Source organism: Ranitomeya variabilis, chromosome 1 (genome assembly GCF_051348905.1).
Source record: "Ranitomeya variabilis isolate aRanVar5 chromosome 1, aRanVar5.hap1, whole genome shotgun sequence".
Classification (NCBI taxonomy): Eukaryota; Metazoa; Chordata; class Amphibia; order Anura; family Dendrobatidae; genus Ranitomeya; species Ranitomeya variabilis.
Window position 1 is genome coordinate 119670278 of NC_135232.1, and position 16382 is coordinate 119686659.

The following is a 16382-nucleotide window of genomic DNA, read 5'->3' on the forward strand; positions in this document are numbered from 1 at the left end:
CATTCTCTCCTGCACACAGTATAGGAGGTATGAGGTGCCCTTCTGTCCTGCACACAGTATAGGAGGTGTGAGGTGCCCTTCTGTCCTGCACACAGTATAGGAGGTATGAGGTGCCCTTCTGTCCTGCACACAGTATAGGAGGTGTGAGGTGCCATTCTCTCCTGCACACAGTATAGGAGGTATGAGGTGCCCTTCTCTCCTGCACACAGTATAGGAGGTGTGAGGTGCCATTCTCTCCTGCACACAGTATAGGAGGTATGAGGTGCCCTTCTCTCCTGCACACAGTATAGGAGGTATGAGATGCCCTTCTCTCCTGCACACAGTATAGGAGGTATGAGGCGCCCTTCTCTCCTGCACACACTATAGGTATGAGGTGCCCTTCTCTCCTGCACACAGTATAGGAGGTATGAGATGCCCTTCTCTCCTGCACACAGTATAGGAGGTATGAGATGCCCTTCTCTCCTGCACACAGTATAGGAGGTATGAGATGCCCTTCTCTCCTGCACACAGTATAGGAGGTATGAGGCGCCCTTCTCTCCTGCACACTGTATAGGTGTGAAGTATGAGGTGCCCTTCTCTCCTGCACACAGTATAGGAGGTATGAGATGCCCTTCTCTCCTGCACACAGTATAGGAGGTGTGAGGTGCCCTGCTCTCCTGCACACAGTATAGGAGGTATGAGGTGTCCTTCTCTCCTGTACACAGTATAGGAGGTATGAGGTGCCCTTCTCTCCTGCACACAGTATAGGAGGTATGAGGTGCCCTGCTCTCCTGCACACAGTATAGGAGGTATGAGGTGCCCTTCTCTCCTGCACACAGTATAGGAGGTATGAGATGCCCTTCTCTCCTGCACACAGTATAGGAGGTATGAGGTGCCCTGCTCTCCTGCACACAGTATAGGATGTATGAGGTGCCCTTCTCTCCTGCACACAGTATAGGAGGTGTGAGGTGCCCTTGGATCTCCTGCACACAGTATAGGAGGTATGAGGTGCCCTTCTCTCCTGCACACAGTATAGGAGGTATGAGGTGCCCTTCTCTCCTGCACACAGTAGAGGAGGTATGAGGCGCCCTTCTCTCCTGCACACTGTATAGGTGTGAAGTATGAGGTGCCCTTCTCTCCTGCACACAGTATAGGAGGTATGAGATGCCCTTCTCTCCTGCACACAGTATAGGAGGTGTGAGGTGCCCTGCTCTCCTGCACACAGTATAGGAGGTATGAGGTGTCCTTCTCTCCTGTACACAGTATAGGAGGTATGAGGTGCCCTTCTCTCCTGCACACAGTATAGGAGGTATGAGGTGTCCTTCTCTCCTGCACACAGTATAGGAGGTATGAGGTGCCCTGCTCTCCTGCACACAGTATAGGAGGTATGAGGTGTCCTTATCTCCTGCACACAGTATAGGAGGTGTGAGGTGCCATTCTCTCCTGCACACAGTATAGGAGGTATGAGGTGCCCTTCTCTCCTGCACACAGTATAGGAGGTGTGAGGTGCCATTCTCTCCTGCACACAGTATAGGAGGTATGAGGTGCCCTTCTCTCCTGCACACAGTATAGGAGGTATGAGATGCCCTTCTCTCCTGCACACAGTATAGGAGGTATGAGGCGCCCTTCTCTCCTGCACACACTATAGGTATGAGGTGCCCTTCTCTCCTGCACACAGTATAGGAGGTATGAGGTGCCCTTCTGTCCTGCACACAGTATAGGAGGTGTGAGGTGCCATTCTCTCCTGCACACAGTATAGGAGGTATGAGGTGCCCTTCTCTCCTGCACACAGTATAGGAGGTGTGAGGTGCCATTCTCTCCTGCACACAGTATAGGAGGTATGAGGTGCCCTTCTCTCCTGCACACAGTATAGGAGGTATGAGATGCCCTTCTCTCCTGCACACAGTATAGGAGGTATGAGGCGCCCTTCTCTCCTGCACACACTATAGGTATGAGGTGCCCTTCTCTCCTGCACACAGTATAGGAGGTATGAGATGCCCTTCTCTCCTGCACACAGTATAGGAGGTATGAGATGCCCTTCTCTCCTGCACACAGTATAGGAGGTATGAGATGCCCTTCTCTCCTGCACACAGTATAGGAGGTATGAGGCGCCCTTCTCTCCTGCACACTGTATAGGTGTGAAGTATGAGGTGCCCTTCTCTCCTGCACACAGTATAGGAGGTATGAGATGCCCTTCTCTCCTGCACACAGTATAGGAGGTGTGAGGTGCCCTGCTCTCCTGCACACAGTATAGGAGGTATGAGGTGTCCTTCTCTCCTGTACACAGTATAGGAGGTATGAGGTGCCCTTCTCTCCTGCACACAGTATAGGAGGTATGAGGTGCCCTGCTCTCCTGCACACAGTATAGGAGGTATGAGGTGCCCTTCTCTCCTGCACACAGTATAGGAGGTATGAGATGCCCTTCTCTCCTGCACACAGTATAGGAGGTATGAGGTGCCCTGCTCTCCTGCACACAGTATAGGATGTATGAGGTGCCCTTCTCTCCTGCACACAGTATAGGAGGTGTGAGGTGCCCTTGGATCTCCTGCACACAGTATAGGAGGTATGAGGTGCCCTTCTCTCCTGCACACAGTATAGGAGGTATGAGGTGCCCTTCTCTCCTGCACACAGTAGAGGAGGTATGAGGCGCCCTTCTCTCCTGCACACTGTATAGGTGTGAAGTATGAGGTGCCCTTCTCTCCTGCACACAGTATAGGAGGTATGAGATGCCCTTCTCTCCTGCACACAGTATAGGAGGTGTGAGGTGCCCTGCTCTCCTGCACACAGTATAGGAGGTATGAGGTGTCCTTCTCTCCTGTACACAGTATAGGAGGTATGAGGTGCCCTTCTCTCCTGCACACAGTATAGGAGGTATGAGGTGTCCTTCTCTCCTGCACACAGTATAGGAGGTATGAGGTGCCCTGCTCTCCTGCACACAGTATAGGAGGTATGAGGTGTCCTTATCTCCTGCACACAGTATAGGAGGTGTGAGGTGCCATTCTCTCCTGCACACAGTATAGGAGGTATGAGGTGCCCTTCTGTCCTGCACACAGTATAGGAGGTATGAGGTGCCCTTCTGTCCTGCACACAGTATAGGAGGTGTGAGGTGCCATTCTCTCCTGCACACAGTATAGGAGGTATGAGGTGCCCTTCTCTCCTGCACACAGTATAGGAGGTGTGAGGTGCCCTTCTCTCCTGCACACAGTATAGGAGGTATGAGGTGCCCTTCTGTCCTGCACACAGTATAGGAGGTGTGAGGTGCCATTCTCTCCTGCACACAGTATAGGAGGTATGAGGTGCCCTTCTGTCCTGCACACAGTATAGGAGGTATGAGGTGCCCTTCTGTCCTGCACACAGTATAGGAGGTGTGAGGTGCCATTCTCTCCTGCACACAGTATAGGAGGTATGAGGTGCCCTTCTCTCCTGCACACAGTATAGGAGGTGTGAGGTGCCCTTCTCTCCTGCACACAGTATAGGAGGTATGAGGTGCCCTTCTCTCCTGCACACAGTATAGGAGGTATGAGATGCCCTTCTCTCCTGCACACAGTATAGGAGGTATGAGGCGCCCTTCTCTCCTGCACACTGTATAGGTGTGAAGTATGAGGTGCCCTTCTCTCCTGCACACAGTATAGGAGGTATGAGATGCCCTTCTCTCCTGCACACAGTATAGGAGGTGTGAGGTGCCCTGCTCTCCTGCACACAGTATAGGAGGTATGAGGTGTCCTTCTCTCCTGTACACAGTATAGGAGGTATGAGGTGCCCTTCTCTCCTGCACACAGTATAGGAGGTATGAGGTGCCCTGCTCTCCTGCACACAGTATAGGAGGTATGAGGTGCCCTTCTCTCCTGCACACAGTATAGGAGGTATGAGATGCCCTTCTCTCCTGCACACAGTATAGGAGGTATGAGGTGCCCTGCTCTCCTGCACACAGTATAGGATGTATGAGGTGCCCTTCTCTCCTGCACACAGTATAGGAGGTATGAGGTGCCCTGCTCTCCTGCACACAGTATAGGAGGTATGAGGTGCCCTTCTCTCCTGCACACAGTATAGGAGGTATGAGATGCCCTTCTCTCCTGCACACAGTATAGGAGGTATGAGGTGCCCTTCTCTCCTGCACACAGTATAGGTATGAGGTGCCCTTCTGTCCTGCACACAGTATAGGAGGTGTGAGGTGCCATTCTCTCCTGCACACAGTATAGGAGGTATGAGGTGCCCTTCTCTCCTGCACACAGTATAGGAGGTATGAGGTGCCCTGCTCTCCTGCACACAGTATAGGATGTATGAGGTGCCCTTCTCTCCTGCACACAGTATAGGAGGTGTGAGGTGCCCTTGGATCTCCTGCACACAGTATAGGAGGTATGAGGTGCCCTTCTCTCCTGCACACAGTATAGGAGGTATGAGGTGCCCTTCTCTCCTGCACACAGTAGAGGAGGTATGAGGTTCCCTTCTCTCCTGCACACTGTATAGGTGTGAAGTATGAGGTGCCCTTCTCTCCTGCACACAGTATAGGAGGTATGAGGTGCCCTTCTCTCCTGCACACAGTATAGGAGGTATGAGGTGTCCTTCTCTCCTGTACACAGTATAGGAGGTATGAGGTTCCCTTCTCTCCTGCACACTGTATAGGTGTGAAGTATGAGGTGCCCTTCTCTCCTGCACACAGTATAGGAGGTATGAGATGCCCTTCTCTCCTGCACACAGTATAGGAGGTGTGAGGTGCCCTGCTCTCCTGCACACAGTATAGGAGGTATGAGGTGTCCTTCTCTCCTGTACACAGTATAGGAGGTATTAGGTGTCCTTCTCTCCTGCACACAGTATAGGAGGTATGAGGTGTCCTTCTCTCCTGTACACAGTATAGGAGGTATGAGGCGCCCTTCTCTCCTGCACACAGTATAGGAGGTTTGATGTGCCCTTGGATCTCCTGCACACAGTATAGGAGGTATGAGGTGTCCTTCTCTCCTGTACACAGTATAGGAGGTATGAGGTGTCCTTCTCTCCTGCACACAGTATAGGAGGTATGAGGTGTCCTTCTCTCCTGTGCACAGTATAGGAGGTATGAGGTGTCCTTCTCTCCTGCACACAGTATAGGAGGTATGAGGTGTCCTTCTCTCCTGTACACAGTATAGGAGGTATGAGGCGCCCTTCTCTCCTGCACACAGTATAGGAGGTTTGATGTGCCCTTATCTCCTGCACACAGTATAGGAGGTATGAGGTGTCCTTCTCTCCTGTACACAGTATAGGAGGTATGAGGTGCCCTTCTCTCCTGCACACAGTATAGGAGGTATGAGGTGCCCTTCTCTCCTGCACACAGTATAGGAGGTATGAGATGCCCTTTTCTCTTGCACACAGTATAGGAGGTATGAGGTGCCCTTCTCTCCTGCACACAGTATAGGAGGTATGAGGTGCCCTTCTCTCCTGCACACAGTATAGGAGGTATGAGGTGCCCTGCTCTCCTGCACACAGTATAGGAGGTTTGATGTGCCCTTGGATCTCCTGCACACAGTATAGGAGGTATGAGGTGCCCTTCTCTCCTGCACACAGTATAGGAGGTATGAGGTGCCCTGCTCTCCTGCACACAGTATAGGTGTGAGGTATGAGGTGCCAGTCTCTCCTGCACACAGCATATGAGGTAGAGGTGCCTCTCAGGCACGTCTCTTCTCCTCAGCGAGCAGTCTGCAGCACAGTAACTTTAAAGCTTCCCTCTTGGCTTGGTTTCCCTGTAGCCTCCCCCTCCCCTCCCGCACGCCGAGCTCCAGCGCTGGTGGTAGGAGCCGTAGCTACAGACTACAGTAATTCCCCAGTAAGGGCGGCTTGAAACTGCTCGGGCTGAATAGCATTTGCTGTTCTGAGCAGGCGGACCCTCCCTCCGCAGCCCCTGGGAGCGCTGCTGATCCCGGAAGTGCTGCTGCTGCCGCTGCTGCTGTGTCTCAGGCTCGTACACAAGTGCCACATGTAAGGCGGCGGTCCTATGTACAGACACAGACATGTGCCCACAGAACACGTGTGTGCCCACCACCCGGCTCACAGGTGGGCATTGCGGGTCTGCTCATAGCTGCAGTGCTGTGCAGACATCTATACAGGGCATGTACCTGTGACTACTTCTCATACAGTATATATACAGCTGCTGCAGTGTATACAGTACAGCACACACCTGTACAGCTCTTTCAGTGTATATATATATATATATATATATATATATATATATATATATATCACCCACAGCTTATACCTTATACAGCACCTACTGTATACACACCATGCACATACATTATATATTACAGCTTTTTCCCAGTATATCAGTGTATGCAGCACTCACTATATATATATATATATATATATATATATATATATATATATATACACAGTATATATGTGTGTGTATATATATATATATATATATATATATATATATATATATATATATATATATATATATACAGTACAGACTAAAAGTCTGGACACACCTCATGAAAGATTTTCCTGTATTTTCATGACTTGTGAAAATTGTACATTCACACTGAAGGCATCAAAACTATGAATTAACACATGTGGAATTATATGCTTAACAAAAAAGTGTGAAACAACTGAAAATATGTCTTATATTCTAGGTTCTTCAAAGTAGCCACCTTTTGCTTTGATGACTGCTTTGAACACTCTTGGCATTCTCTTGATCAGTTTCAAGAGGTAGTCGCCGGGAATGGTCTTCCAACAATCTTGAAGGAGTTCCCAGAGATGCTTAGCACTTGTTGGCCCTTTTGCCTTCACTCTGCGGTCCAGCTCACCCCAAACCATCTCGATTGGGTTCAGGTCTGGTGACAGTGGAGGCCAGGTCATCTGGCACAGCACCCCATCACTCTCCTTCTTGGTCAAATAGCCCTTACACAGCCTGGAGGTGTGTTTGGGGTCATTGTCCTGTTGAAACATAAATGATGGTCCAACTAAACGCAAACCGGATGGAATAGCATGCCGCTGCAAGATGCTGTGGTAGCCTTGCTGGTTCAGTATGCCTTCAATTTTGAATAAATCCCCAATAGTGTCACCAGCAAAGCACCCCCACACCATCACACCTCGTCCTCCATGCTTCACGGTGGGAACCAGGCATGTAGAGTCCATTCGTTCACCTTTTCTGCGTCACACAAAGACACGGTGGTTGGAACCAAAGATCTCAAATTTGGACTCCTCAGACCAAAGCACAGGTTTCCACTGGTCTAATGTCCATTCCTTGTGTTCTTTAGCCCAAACAAGTCTCTTCTGCTTGTTGCCTGTCCTTAGCAGTGGTTTCCTAGCAGCTATTTTACCATGAAGGCCTGCTGCACAAAGTCTCCTCTTCACAGTTGTGGTAGAGATGTGTCTGCTGCTAGAACTCTGTGTGGCATTGACCTGGTCTCTAATCTGAGCTGCTGTTAACCTGCGATTTCTGAGGCTGGTGACTCGGATAAGCTTATCCTCAGAAGCAGAGGTGACTCTTGGTCTTCCTTTCCTGGGGCGGTCCTCATGTGAGCCAGTTTCTTTGTAGCACTTGATGGTTTTTGCCACTGCACTTGGGGACACTTTCAATGTTTGCCCAATTTTTTGGACTGACTGACCTTCATTTCTTAAAGTAATGATGGCCACTCATTTTTCTTTACTTAGCTGCTTTTTTCTTGCCATAATACAAATTCTAACAGACTATTCAGTAGGACTATCAGCTGTGTATCCACCAGACTTCTGCACAACACAACTGATGGTCCCAACCCCATTTTTAAGGCAAGAAATCCCACTTATTAAACTTGACAGGGCACACCTGTGAATTGAAAACCATTCCCGGTGACTACCTCTTGAAGCTCATCAAGAGAATGCCAAGAGTGTGCAAAGCTGTAATCAAAGCAAAAGGTGGCTACTTTGAAGAACCTAGAATATAAGACATAATTTCAGTTGTTTCACACTTTTTTGTTAAGTACATAATTCCACATATGTTAATTCATAGTTTTGATGCCTTCAGTGTGAATGTACAATTTTCATAGTCATGAAAATACAGAAAAATCTTTAAATGACAAGGTGTGTCCAAACTTTTGGTCTGTACTATGTATACACTACTGTTCAAAAGTTTAGGGTCACTTAGAAATTTCCTTATTTTTGAATGAAAAGCACAGTTTTTTCCAATGAAGCTAACATTAAATTATTATTTATTTATATAGCACCATTGATTCCATGGTGCTGTACATGAGAATGGGTTACATACAAGTTACAGATATCACTTACAGTAAACAAACGATTCAGAAATACACTCTATACATTGTTAAGGTCAGGGGCAGACATATCATTGGTGCAACGTGTGCCAACGCACAGGGGCCAAAGAGGTAAGGGGCCCATTTCCACCTCCAAAGCAGGAGGCGTTGTTCATTATGATTAACGTTTAGACAGTAAAGGGCCCATATACTGTTCTTGAACAGGGGCCCACTTGTGTCTGTGTCTGCCAGTGGTTAATGTGGTAATTGACTTCTAGCTGCAAATGTCTGGTTTGTAATGTAATATCTTCATAGGTGTATAGAGGTCCATTTCCAACAACCATCACTCCAGTGTTCTTATGGTACTTTGTGTTTGCTAACTGTGTAAGAAGGCTAATGGATGGTTAGAATACCCTTGAAAACCTTTGGGAAAGTATGTTAGCACAGCTGATAACAGTTTGGCTGATTAGAGAACCTATAAACCTGACCTTCCTTTGAGCTAGTTGAGAATCTGGAGCATTACATTTGTTTGTTTCATTAAACTCTCAAAATGGCCAGAAAAAAATAATTTTCATGTGAAACTTGACAGTCTATTCTTGTTCTTAGAAATGAAGGCTATTCCATGCGAGAAACTGCCAAGAAACTGAAGATTTCCTACAACGTTGTGTAATACTTCCTTCAGAGGAGAGCACAAACAGGCTCTAACCAGGGTACAAAAGAGAAGTGGGAGGCCCCACTGCACAACTGAGCAACAAAACAAGTACATTAGAGTCTGTAGTTTGAGAAATCGACACCTCACAAGTCCTCAACTGGCAACTTCATTAAATGGTACACGCAAAACGCCAGTGTCAACGTCTACAGTGAAGAAGCGACTCCTGGATGCTGGCCTTCAGGGCAGAGTGGCAAAGAAAAAGCCATATCTGAGACTGACTAATAAAAAGAAAATATTAATATGAGCAAAGGAACACAGACATTGGACAGAGGAAGATTGGAAAAAACTGTTATGGACAGATGAATCCAAGTTTGAGGTGTTTGGATCACACAAAAGAACATTTGTGAGATGCAGAACAACTGAAAAGATGCTGGAAGAGTGCGTGACGCCATCTGTCAAGCATGGTGGAGGTAATGTGATGGTCTGGTATTGCTTTGGTGCTGGTAAAGAGAGAGATTTGTACAAGGTAAAAGGGATTTTGAATAAGGAAAGCTGTCACTCAATTTTGCAACGCCATACCCTGTGGACAGCGCTTGATTGGAGCCAATTTCATCCTACAACAGGACAATGACGCAAAGCACACCTCCAATTTATGCAAGAACTATTTAGGGAAGAAGCAGGCAGCTGGTATTCTATCTGTAATGGAGTGGCCAGCGCAGTCACCAGATCTCAACCCCATTGAGCTGTCATGGGAGCAGCTTGACCGTATGATAAGCAAAAAGTGCCCATCAAGCCAAACTAAGGCTACGTTCACATTTGCGGTCTGCGCCGCAGCGTCGTCGCCGCAAGACAACGCATGCGTCGTGCGGCCCTATCTTTAACATTCGGGCCGCATGTACATGCGTTGTCATGCGTTGTGTTGCGTTGTACGCCGCATGCGGCGTTTGGGCGCACCTGTCAGGGCGCGGCAAACGCAACATGTTGCATTTTTCGGGCGGCGCCGACCTTTTAAAAAACGCATGCGTCGTGTTTGCGTCGTGTTTGCGTCGTCGATGCGCCTTATTCCCCATTGAATTGTATTGACAACGCAGACGACGCAAGTACTTGCGTCGTGGTGCGTTGTACGACGCATGCGTTTTCAATTAAAAAATGCAAAACATTGTCTAGACTTTGTCTAGACACTAAAAAAACACTATATATATAAAAAAAAAAGGGGTTTGGCATTGTCTTTCACAAGGCTATTCCAGAGAGAAAAGACTGAGAGGAGAATCTGCTTTCAAAACATGTAAGTACCGTATATACTCGAGTATAAGCCGACCCGAGTATAAGCCGACCCCCCTAATTTTGCCACAAAAAACTGGGAAAACTTATTGACTCGAGTATAAGCCTAGGGTGGAAAATGCAGCAGGTATCGGTGAATTTCAAAATTAAAAATAGATACTCCATACCGTTCATTATGGCCCCATAGATGCTCCACATAAAGCTGTGCCACATATAATGCTCTGCACTGTTCATTATGGCCCCATAGATGCTCCACATAAAGCTGTGCCATATATACAATGCTCTGCACCGTTGCCCCATAGATACTCCACATAAAGCTGTGCCATATATACAATGTTCTGCACCGTTGCCCCATAGCTGTGCCATATATATAGTGCTCTGCACCGTTGCCCTATAGCTGTGCCATATATATAGTGCTCTGCACCGTTGCCCCATAGCTGTGCCATATAGTGCTCTGCACCGTTGCCCCATAGCTGTGCCATATAGTGCTCTGCACTGTTGCCCCATAGCTGTGCCATATAGTGCTCTGCACCGTTATTGCCCCATAGCTGTGCCATATAGTGCTCTGCACCGTTGCCCCATAGCTGTGCCATATAGTGCTCTGCACCGTTATTGCCCCATAGCTGTGCCATATAGTGCTCTGCACCGTTGCCCCATAGCTGTGCCATATAGTGCTCTGCACCGTTATTGCCCCATAGCTGTGCCATATAGTGCTCTGCACCGTTGCCCCATAGCTGTGCCATATAGTGCTCTGCACCGTTGCCCCATAGCTGTGCCATATAGTGCTCTGCACCGTTGCCCCATAGCTGTGCCATATAGTGCTCTGCACCATTGCCCCATAGCTGTGCCATACAGTGCTCTGCACCATTATTGCCCCATAGCTGTGCCATATAGTGCTCTGCACCGTTATTGCCCCATAGCTGTGCCATATAGTGCTCTGCACCATTGCCCCATAGCTGTGCCATATAGTGCTCTGCACCGTGCATTATTGCCCCATAGCTGTGCTGCTGCAATAAAATAATAAAACACATACTCACCTGTCTTGCTTGCAGCTCCTCGGCGCCATCTTCCCGGCGTCTCTCCGCACTGACTGATCAGGCAGAGGGTGGCGCGCACACTATATGCGTCATCGCGCCCTCTGACCTGCACAGTCAGTGCAGAGAGACGCCGGGAAGATGGCGCGACGCCCGGCGTGTGGAACGAGGACAGGTGAATATGTCATACTTACCTGCTCCCGGCGTCCCGCTCCTTCCCCCGGACAGCTGGTCTTCAGTGCCGCAGCCTCTTCCTCTCTTAGCGGTCACCGGCGCCGCTGATTAGAGAAATGAATTATGCGGCTCCGCCCCTATGGGAGGTGGAGCAGCCTATTCATTTCTCTAATGAGCGGTCCCACGTGACCGCTCAGGGGAAGAGGCTGCGGCACCGAAGACAGTGTGACAGGCAGGGGGAGCGACAGGAACGCCGGGACTAGGTGAGTATATGACAGTGCTCACCCGCCGACCCCACCACCGATCATGACTCGAGTATAAGCCGAGAGGGGCACTTTCAGCCCAAAAATTTGGGCTGAAAATCTCGGCTTATACTCGAGTATATACGGTATATAATTTCTCTTTGCATATTTTTTATTCTGTGTTTTATTTCTTGATTTTGATTGAAATTTATGCAATGTTTGGTCTGTGCTATTGTACGGTTATGGCACTGTGGGTTGTTATTGAAAAATTGTGTTTTTTAATCTGGTTCTGATGTACTTCTGGCGTTATATGATGGCGTTTCTTGTCTTCGGCCTTGCTTGGTTTTGGATTGGTTTTAATGGATTTTGGGTTGTTCTGGTGTCATGCGGTTGTTCAATGTCTTTTTTTTTGGCTGATTTTTTCTTGTTAAATTTCTGGTGCATGTCTTTTTCTGGTTTCTATTGTTGGGGGTAACCGTATGGCGTTTTCTTGGCTCATGTCTTGCTGTGTTTTATTGTAAAGTATGCTGTTGGCATTTTTTTTTCTTTCCTTGAGTGTCTTTTCTTGCTGGTGGGGGGGCTACATTTATGATGTTTCATTTGTATTGTATTGTTCCGTGCGGCTATATGCCATTCTATTTTCAATTGTATTTTTCTTTTTTTTTTTTTTTTTTTTTTTTATCTCTGGTGGTTTTACGTCGTTTTCCGTATGGCATATATCTCCTTCCTTGACTGTTTGCATTGCCAAGTGTGTAGTATTGTTTTTTTTTTATTTTTTTTTTTGGGGGGGGGCCCTTTTTTTTTTATTTTCATGTTTTTTTTTTTCTATTTGACTATGGTTTATCTTTTGGGTTGCTGTATATTGTAACAGCGGTTGGCCCGTAATGTTTTTTGCTTATTATCTAGAATGGTATTTATCACCTTTTTCTGATGTATTTCTGTGGTTATATGTCACCAGATGGTGTTGTTTTGGATCATGTCTTGTTGTAATTGTAAAGTATGGTGTTCATTAGTTTGCTATTTCATTGGGCCTTTTTTTTTCTGTATAAATAAAGGTGTTTTTTTTTAAAGTTTTTATTTTTTAAAATTTTGACATAGGTGTCTATTTTTGCTTAATTTTGTTTGGGTCTATTCTGGATGAAACTTTTTCATACTCTGCCTTGTGCTGTATCTGCTATTGTATTCTCTTGCAATGTATGGCGTTGTGGTGTCGCTTGTTGAGTTTGCATTGTCCTATCAGTCAACAGTCCATTGTGGGGTTTTTTTTGGGGGGTGGGGCTATTTTAGTGTATGTGGCAGTGTTAGCTTTGGATTTGATTTTTTGCTCATTTTTTCATTGCAGAACAAACTTGCAAGAATGCCAACATCTAGCCAATCGGCGCAGGGGAGTGCGGTGAGTAATTATGTCCAGTTGCTTACTATTCGCTGTCATTTGTAGCCTTGGCAATAATTTTTGTCTACAATTTTTACAGGCTTCTTCAAGTGAGGGGGAAGGCAATCAGTGGGAACAGAGAGCTCGGGGCCAAGGTGTGGCGTCAAGCCGGCGAGTGAGTATTTTTTTTTTTTTTTTTTTAATTTCTTTTCTTGACTAGCATCCTGCTGTGAGGAACAGTACATTTGAGTAGCATCCTGCTTTCACTAGGGATAGCTTTTAAGGGCTGCAAGTATTGGGGGAAGGTAACATACAGTTGAACTCCCTGCACAAGAACATACATAAATACAGGTGTAGAAACCAGAGATATACATACATCAAATGGCATATTATTCAACGACAGGACAGGGCAAAGGTACATCTCATGACAGGTGCTGGTGGTTGTTCATATTTTCAAATCTTTAACCGTAATGTTTTCCAATTATTCTAGGTTTCACAACGGGACCACGGTGACAGTATTGATGTGGACCTCCTGATCACCAGCATCCAGGAGCGTGGCCCGTTGTGGGACAGCCGTGACCCCCGGCACATGGACCAGGTGGTGTTGAGGCGTTTGTGGGTTGAAGTGGCAAAGTCGCTGTGGGATGGCTTTGAAAGCGCTTCAGGCACGGACAAAAGCAACTTTGGTGAGTATTGCTGATACGCCGTGCTGATACGCTGCTATGACCCATCATGCCAGGATAAACACAACTGTGTGTGATGCAATCAACGCCTTCAACTTTGCATCGCACACGGTTGTTTTATCCTTTTTAAATGCTAAATATGTAACCTTTTTTTTTCTTTGCATTCACAGTTAAAAAGTTGAGGACCAGATGGCGATCCATGAAGGACCGTTTCAATAAGGGGCTCCGTAATGAGGAGGAGCAAGCTCGGAGTGGTGCTGCTGCGGCCAAGTCTGTGCCCTATAAATATCACAGGGCATTACAGTTCCTAAGACCGGTCCTTGGCCGCCGACAGTAAGTATTTTGTCCACATACCATATTGCACAGCCACATTGTACATTGCCCAGCCACGTACATTGCGCATCCACATAGTATATTGCCAGGCCACTATATCGCAGCCACATAGTACACGTTCTAGCCACGTATCCACATAGTATATTTCCCAGGCACATAGTGTATTGGCCATCCATGTAGTCAGCGTAGCATATTGGCCATCCACGTAACTTTTTCCATAGTGGGATGGTATATTGCCCATTAGTAATTTTTGAAGCGGGAGTCCTTGTAGTCCATGACAGGTTACGTTCTCAGTCAGGGTAGTTCTGATCGCAGGAATAATGATGACGTCTCGATCACATGATCCCAACGTTATGGCAGTTCCTGCGATCAGCGTTAACATGGCAGACATCAGCAAAGTAACTGTGTATATATATATTTTTTTTAAAATGTTTTCTCTTGACTTTAAATTTTATACTATTTTTGCGGCATAGGCAGCGTCAAGAAAGAGTCTTTGACAACAAAAAATTTTTTTGCCGATGACAGTGGTATGCAGTCAAAAGGCTTTGGCAGCGTGAATGAGCATTCATTTTCTGCCGTTGGTATGTCCATGATTGTTATCGTCAGCCATAACGGTCAGCTGGCGATAACAATCAGCAATTTATTATAGGCCACACAGACTGAGAGACAGAGGATTGTAATGTATTGTTGTGTCATGTAATGTTAATTTTTTTACAGGAGTTGGCGTATGTGATAGGTTATTAATTGAAGATTAATCTTTCCCTTATCTTTTCACAGAACACACAGCAGCACCCTCGAGCGTGCTCGCCCATCTGGAGCGGAACTTCATGAATCGCCATCTGACCCGTCACAGCCATCCCACAGCGACAGCAGGCTTGCACCACCATCTGGAGAACCGGCAGCCGGTCCATCAGGTGTTCCCCTGGCCGAGGTCTCTGGCGCTCCTTCGTTCGGGAATTCCCGACAGCGCCAGCGGGCCTCGGACAGGCCAACCATGCCCGAATTTTTGCATTTGAGCACGGTCTTCCAGAACTGTTTCAAGGCGCTGGGCGATAGAATGGACACTGCTCTGTCCAATATCGACCAGCGCCTTGAAAATATGGAATCCGAGCTCTCGAGGCCGGCCAAACATTTTTTTAGTTCCATTGCTAAGGGCATGGTGGAACACCTTACGCCGGAACTCCAGATTTTGGTGATGCAGGCCTGCAACACTGCCTACGTGAGGGCTCTGCAGCAGGCTCGGGTCATGCAGTCAGCGACTACAATGCCCGTAGTGCCGTCGCTGGCTAGCATGACTCCGACTCCTGCTGCAGAGCCACTCCAGCCACCCCACCCAGGTCCGCGTGCGGAGCGACGCCACCGCAGGCACCGTAACATTGTGCCGCCGACTCCTGCTCCTGCCAGGCCCTCATCCTCCCGTAGGCGTCATTCTGTGGGAGCTGCCGCGGGAGAACAGAGGAGGAAGCGAAGGAGGACACACACTGCGGCTCTGGCTGCTCCAATCATACAGACACCAACTTCGCGGCAGGGGTCTAGCCGCAGCAGGAGCAGCCAGGGCCATTCAAGAAACAGTGCAAGACTGGTTTTGCCTCCTCCCTCCCCTACAGAGGTTGCGGTTTCGTCGCCAGTGTACCCTGAGGAGGGCTTGGAATTGCCGTCGAGCCTACTGGACTCTGGCTCATCCTCATCCTCCTCTTCCTCTCCCCATTCCCAACCAGAGACTTACCACTCACCCATGGTAGCTGAGGTTGATACCCCCTAAGTTTATTTCCCCTTTTTTTTCCTGTTTCCCCAATAAAAATTGTTATTTTTAAAACAACAATATTTGTTCTTATTTTGCAGTATACTTCTCGGCAATTCACGCCGTGCGCCGTCTACACATATTTTGGGCTTCAAACACCTCATATATGCAATGTCAGACAGTATTTGTACAATTTTTATTTTGCCTTTTTTTGGGTGTCTCTCATTGCTGTATGAGGTGTTTACAAACACTAAAAGTACCTTCACACTTAAGCAACGCTGCAGCGAAACAGACAATGATGCAGATCGCTGCAGCGTCGCTATTTGGTCGCTGGAGAGCTGTCTGTGTGACAGCTCTCCAGCGACCAACGATGCCGAGGTCCCCGGGTAACCAGGGTAAACATCGGGTTGCTAAGCGCAGGGCCGCGCTTCCGATGTTTACCCTGGTTACCAGTGTAAAATTGTAAAAAGAAAAAATACATATACTCACAATCGCGTCCCCCGGCGTCCGCTTCCCTGCACTGACTGAGTGCCGGCCCGCTGGTCACGTCACCGCTGTGCTGTGCATTCACTTTACGGCCGGCACTCAGTCAGTGCAGGAAGCGGAAGTCGGGGGACGCGAAGGTGAGTATATGTACTGTTGGTTTTTTTACATTTAACACTGGTAACCAGGGTAAATATCAGGTTA

General features: G+C 47.6%; 1 protein-coding gene across 2 annotated transcripts; it reads left to right on the forward strand.

Moving 5' to 3' along the window:
* The first annotated feature begins 5868 nt into the window (after nt 1–5868).
* On the forward strand, nt 5869–15862 carry LOC143807204 (uncharacterized). 2 transcript variants are annotated; one of them, XM_077288524.1, is made up of 7 exons: nt 5869–6003; nt 8790–9305; nt 12909–12959; nt 13039–13113; nt 13429–13624; nt 13792–13954; nt 14732–15862. In XM_077288524.1, exons 2-7 carry the CDS (start codon nt 9297–9299, stop codon nt 15714–15716), a joined length of 1479 nt encoding a protein of 492 aa, XP_077144639.1. In that variant the 5' UTR covers nt 5869–6003; nt 8790–9296; the 3' UTR covers nt 15717–15862. The 2 variants fall into 2 exon arrangements, with proteins under 2 accessions (XP_077144639.1, XP_077144632.1); XM_077288517.1 differs by lacking the exons at nt 5869–6003; nt 8790–9305 and having other exon boundaries at nt 12916–13113.
* The last annotated feature ends 520 nt before the right edge of the window (nt 15863–16382 follow it).

Excerpts from the sequence above, each read along its gene's own strand:
- LOC143807204 (XM_077288517.1), top strand. The coding sequence starts at position 12,970 with ATGTCCAGTTGCTTACTATTCGCTGTCATTTGTAGCCTTGGCAATAAT. Across the intron at positions 13,114-13,428 it reads GTGTGGCGTCAAGCCGGCGA|GTTTCACAACGGGACCACGG; the intron begins GTGAGTATTTTT and ends CAATTATTCTAG. Across the intron at positions 13,955-14,731 it reads CCGGTCCTTGGCCGCCGACA|AACACACAGCAGCACCCTCG; the intron begins GTAAGTATTTTG and ends ATCTTTTCACAG.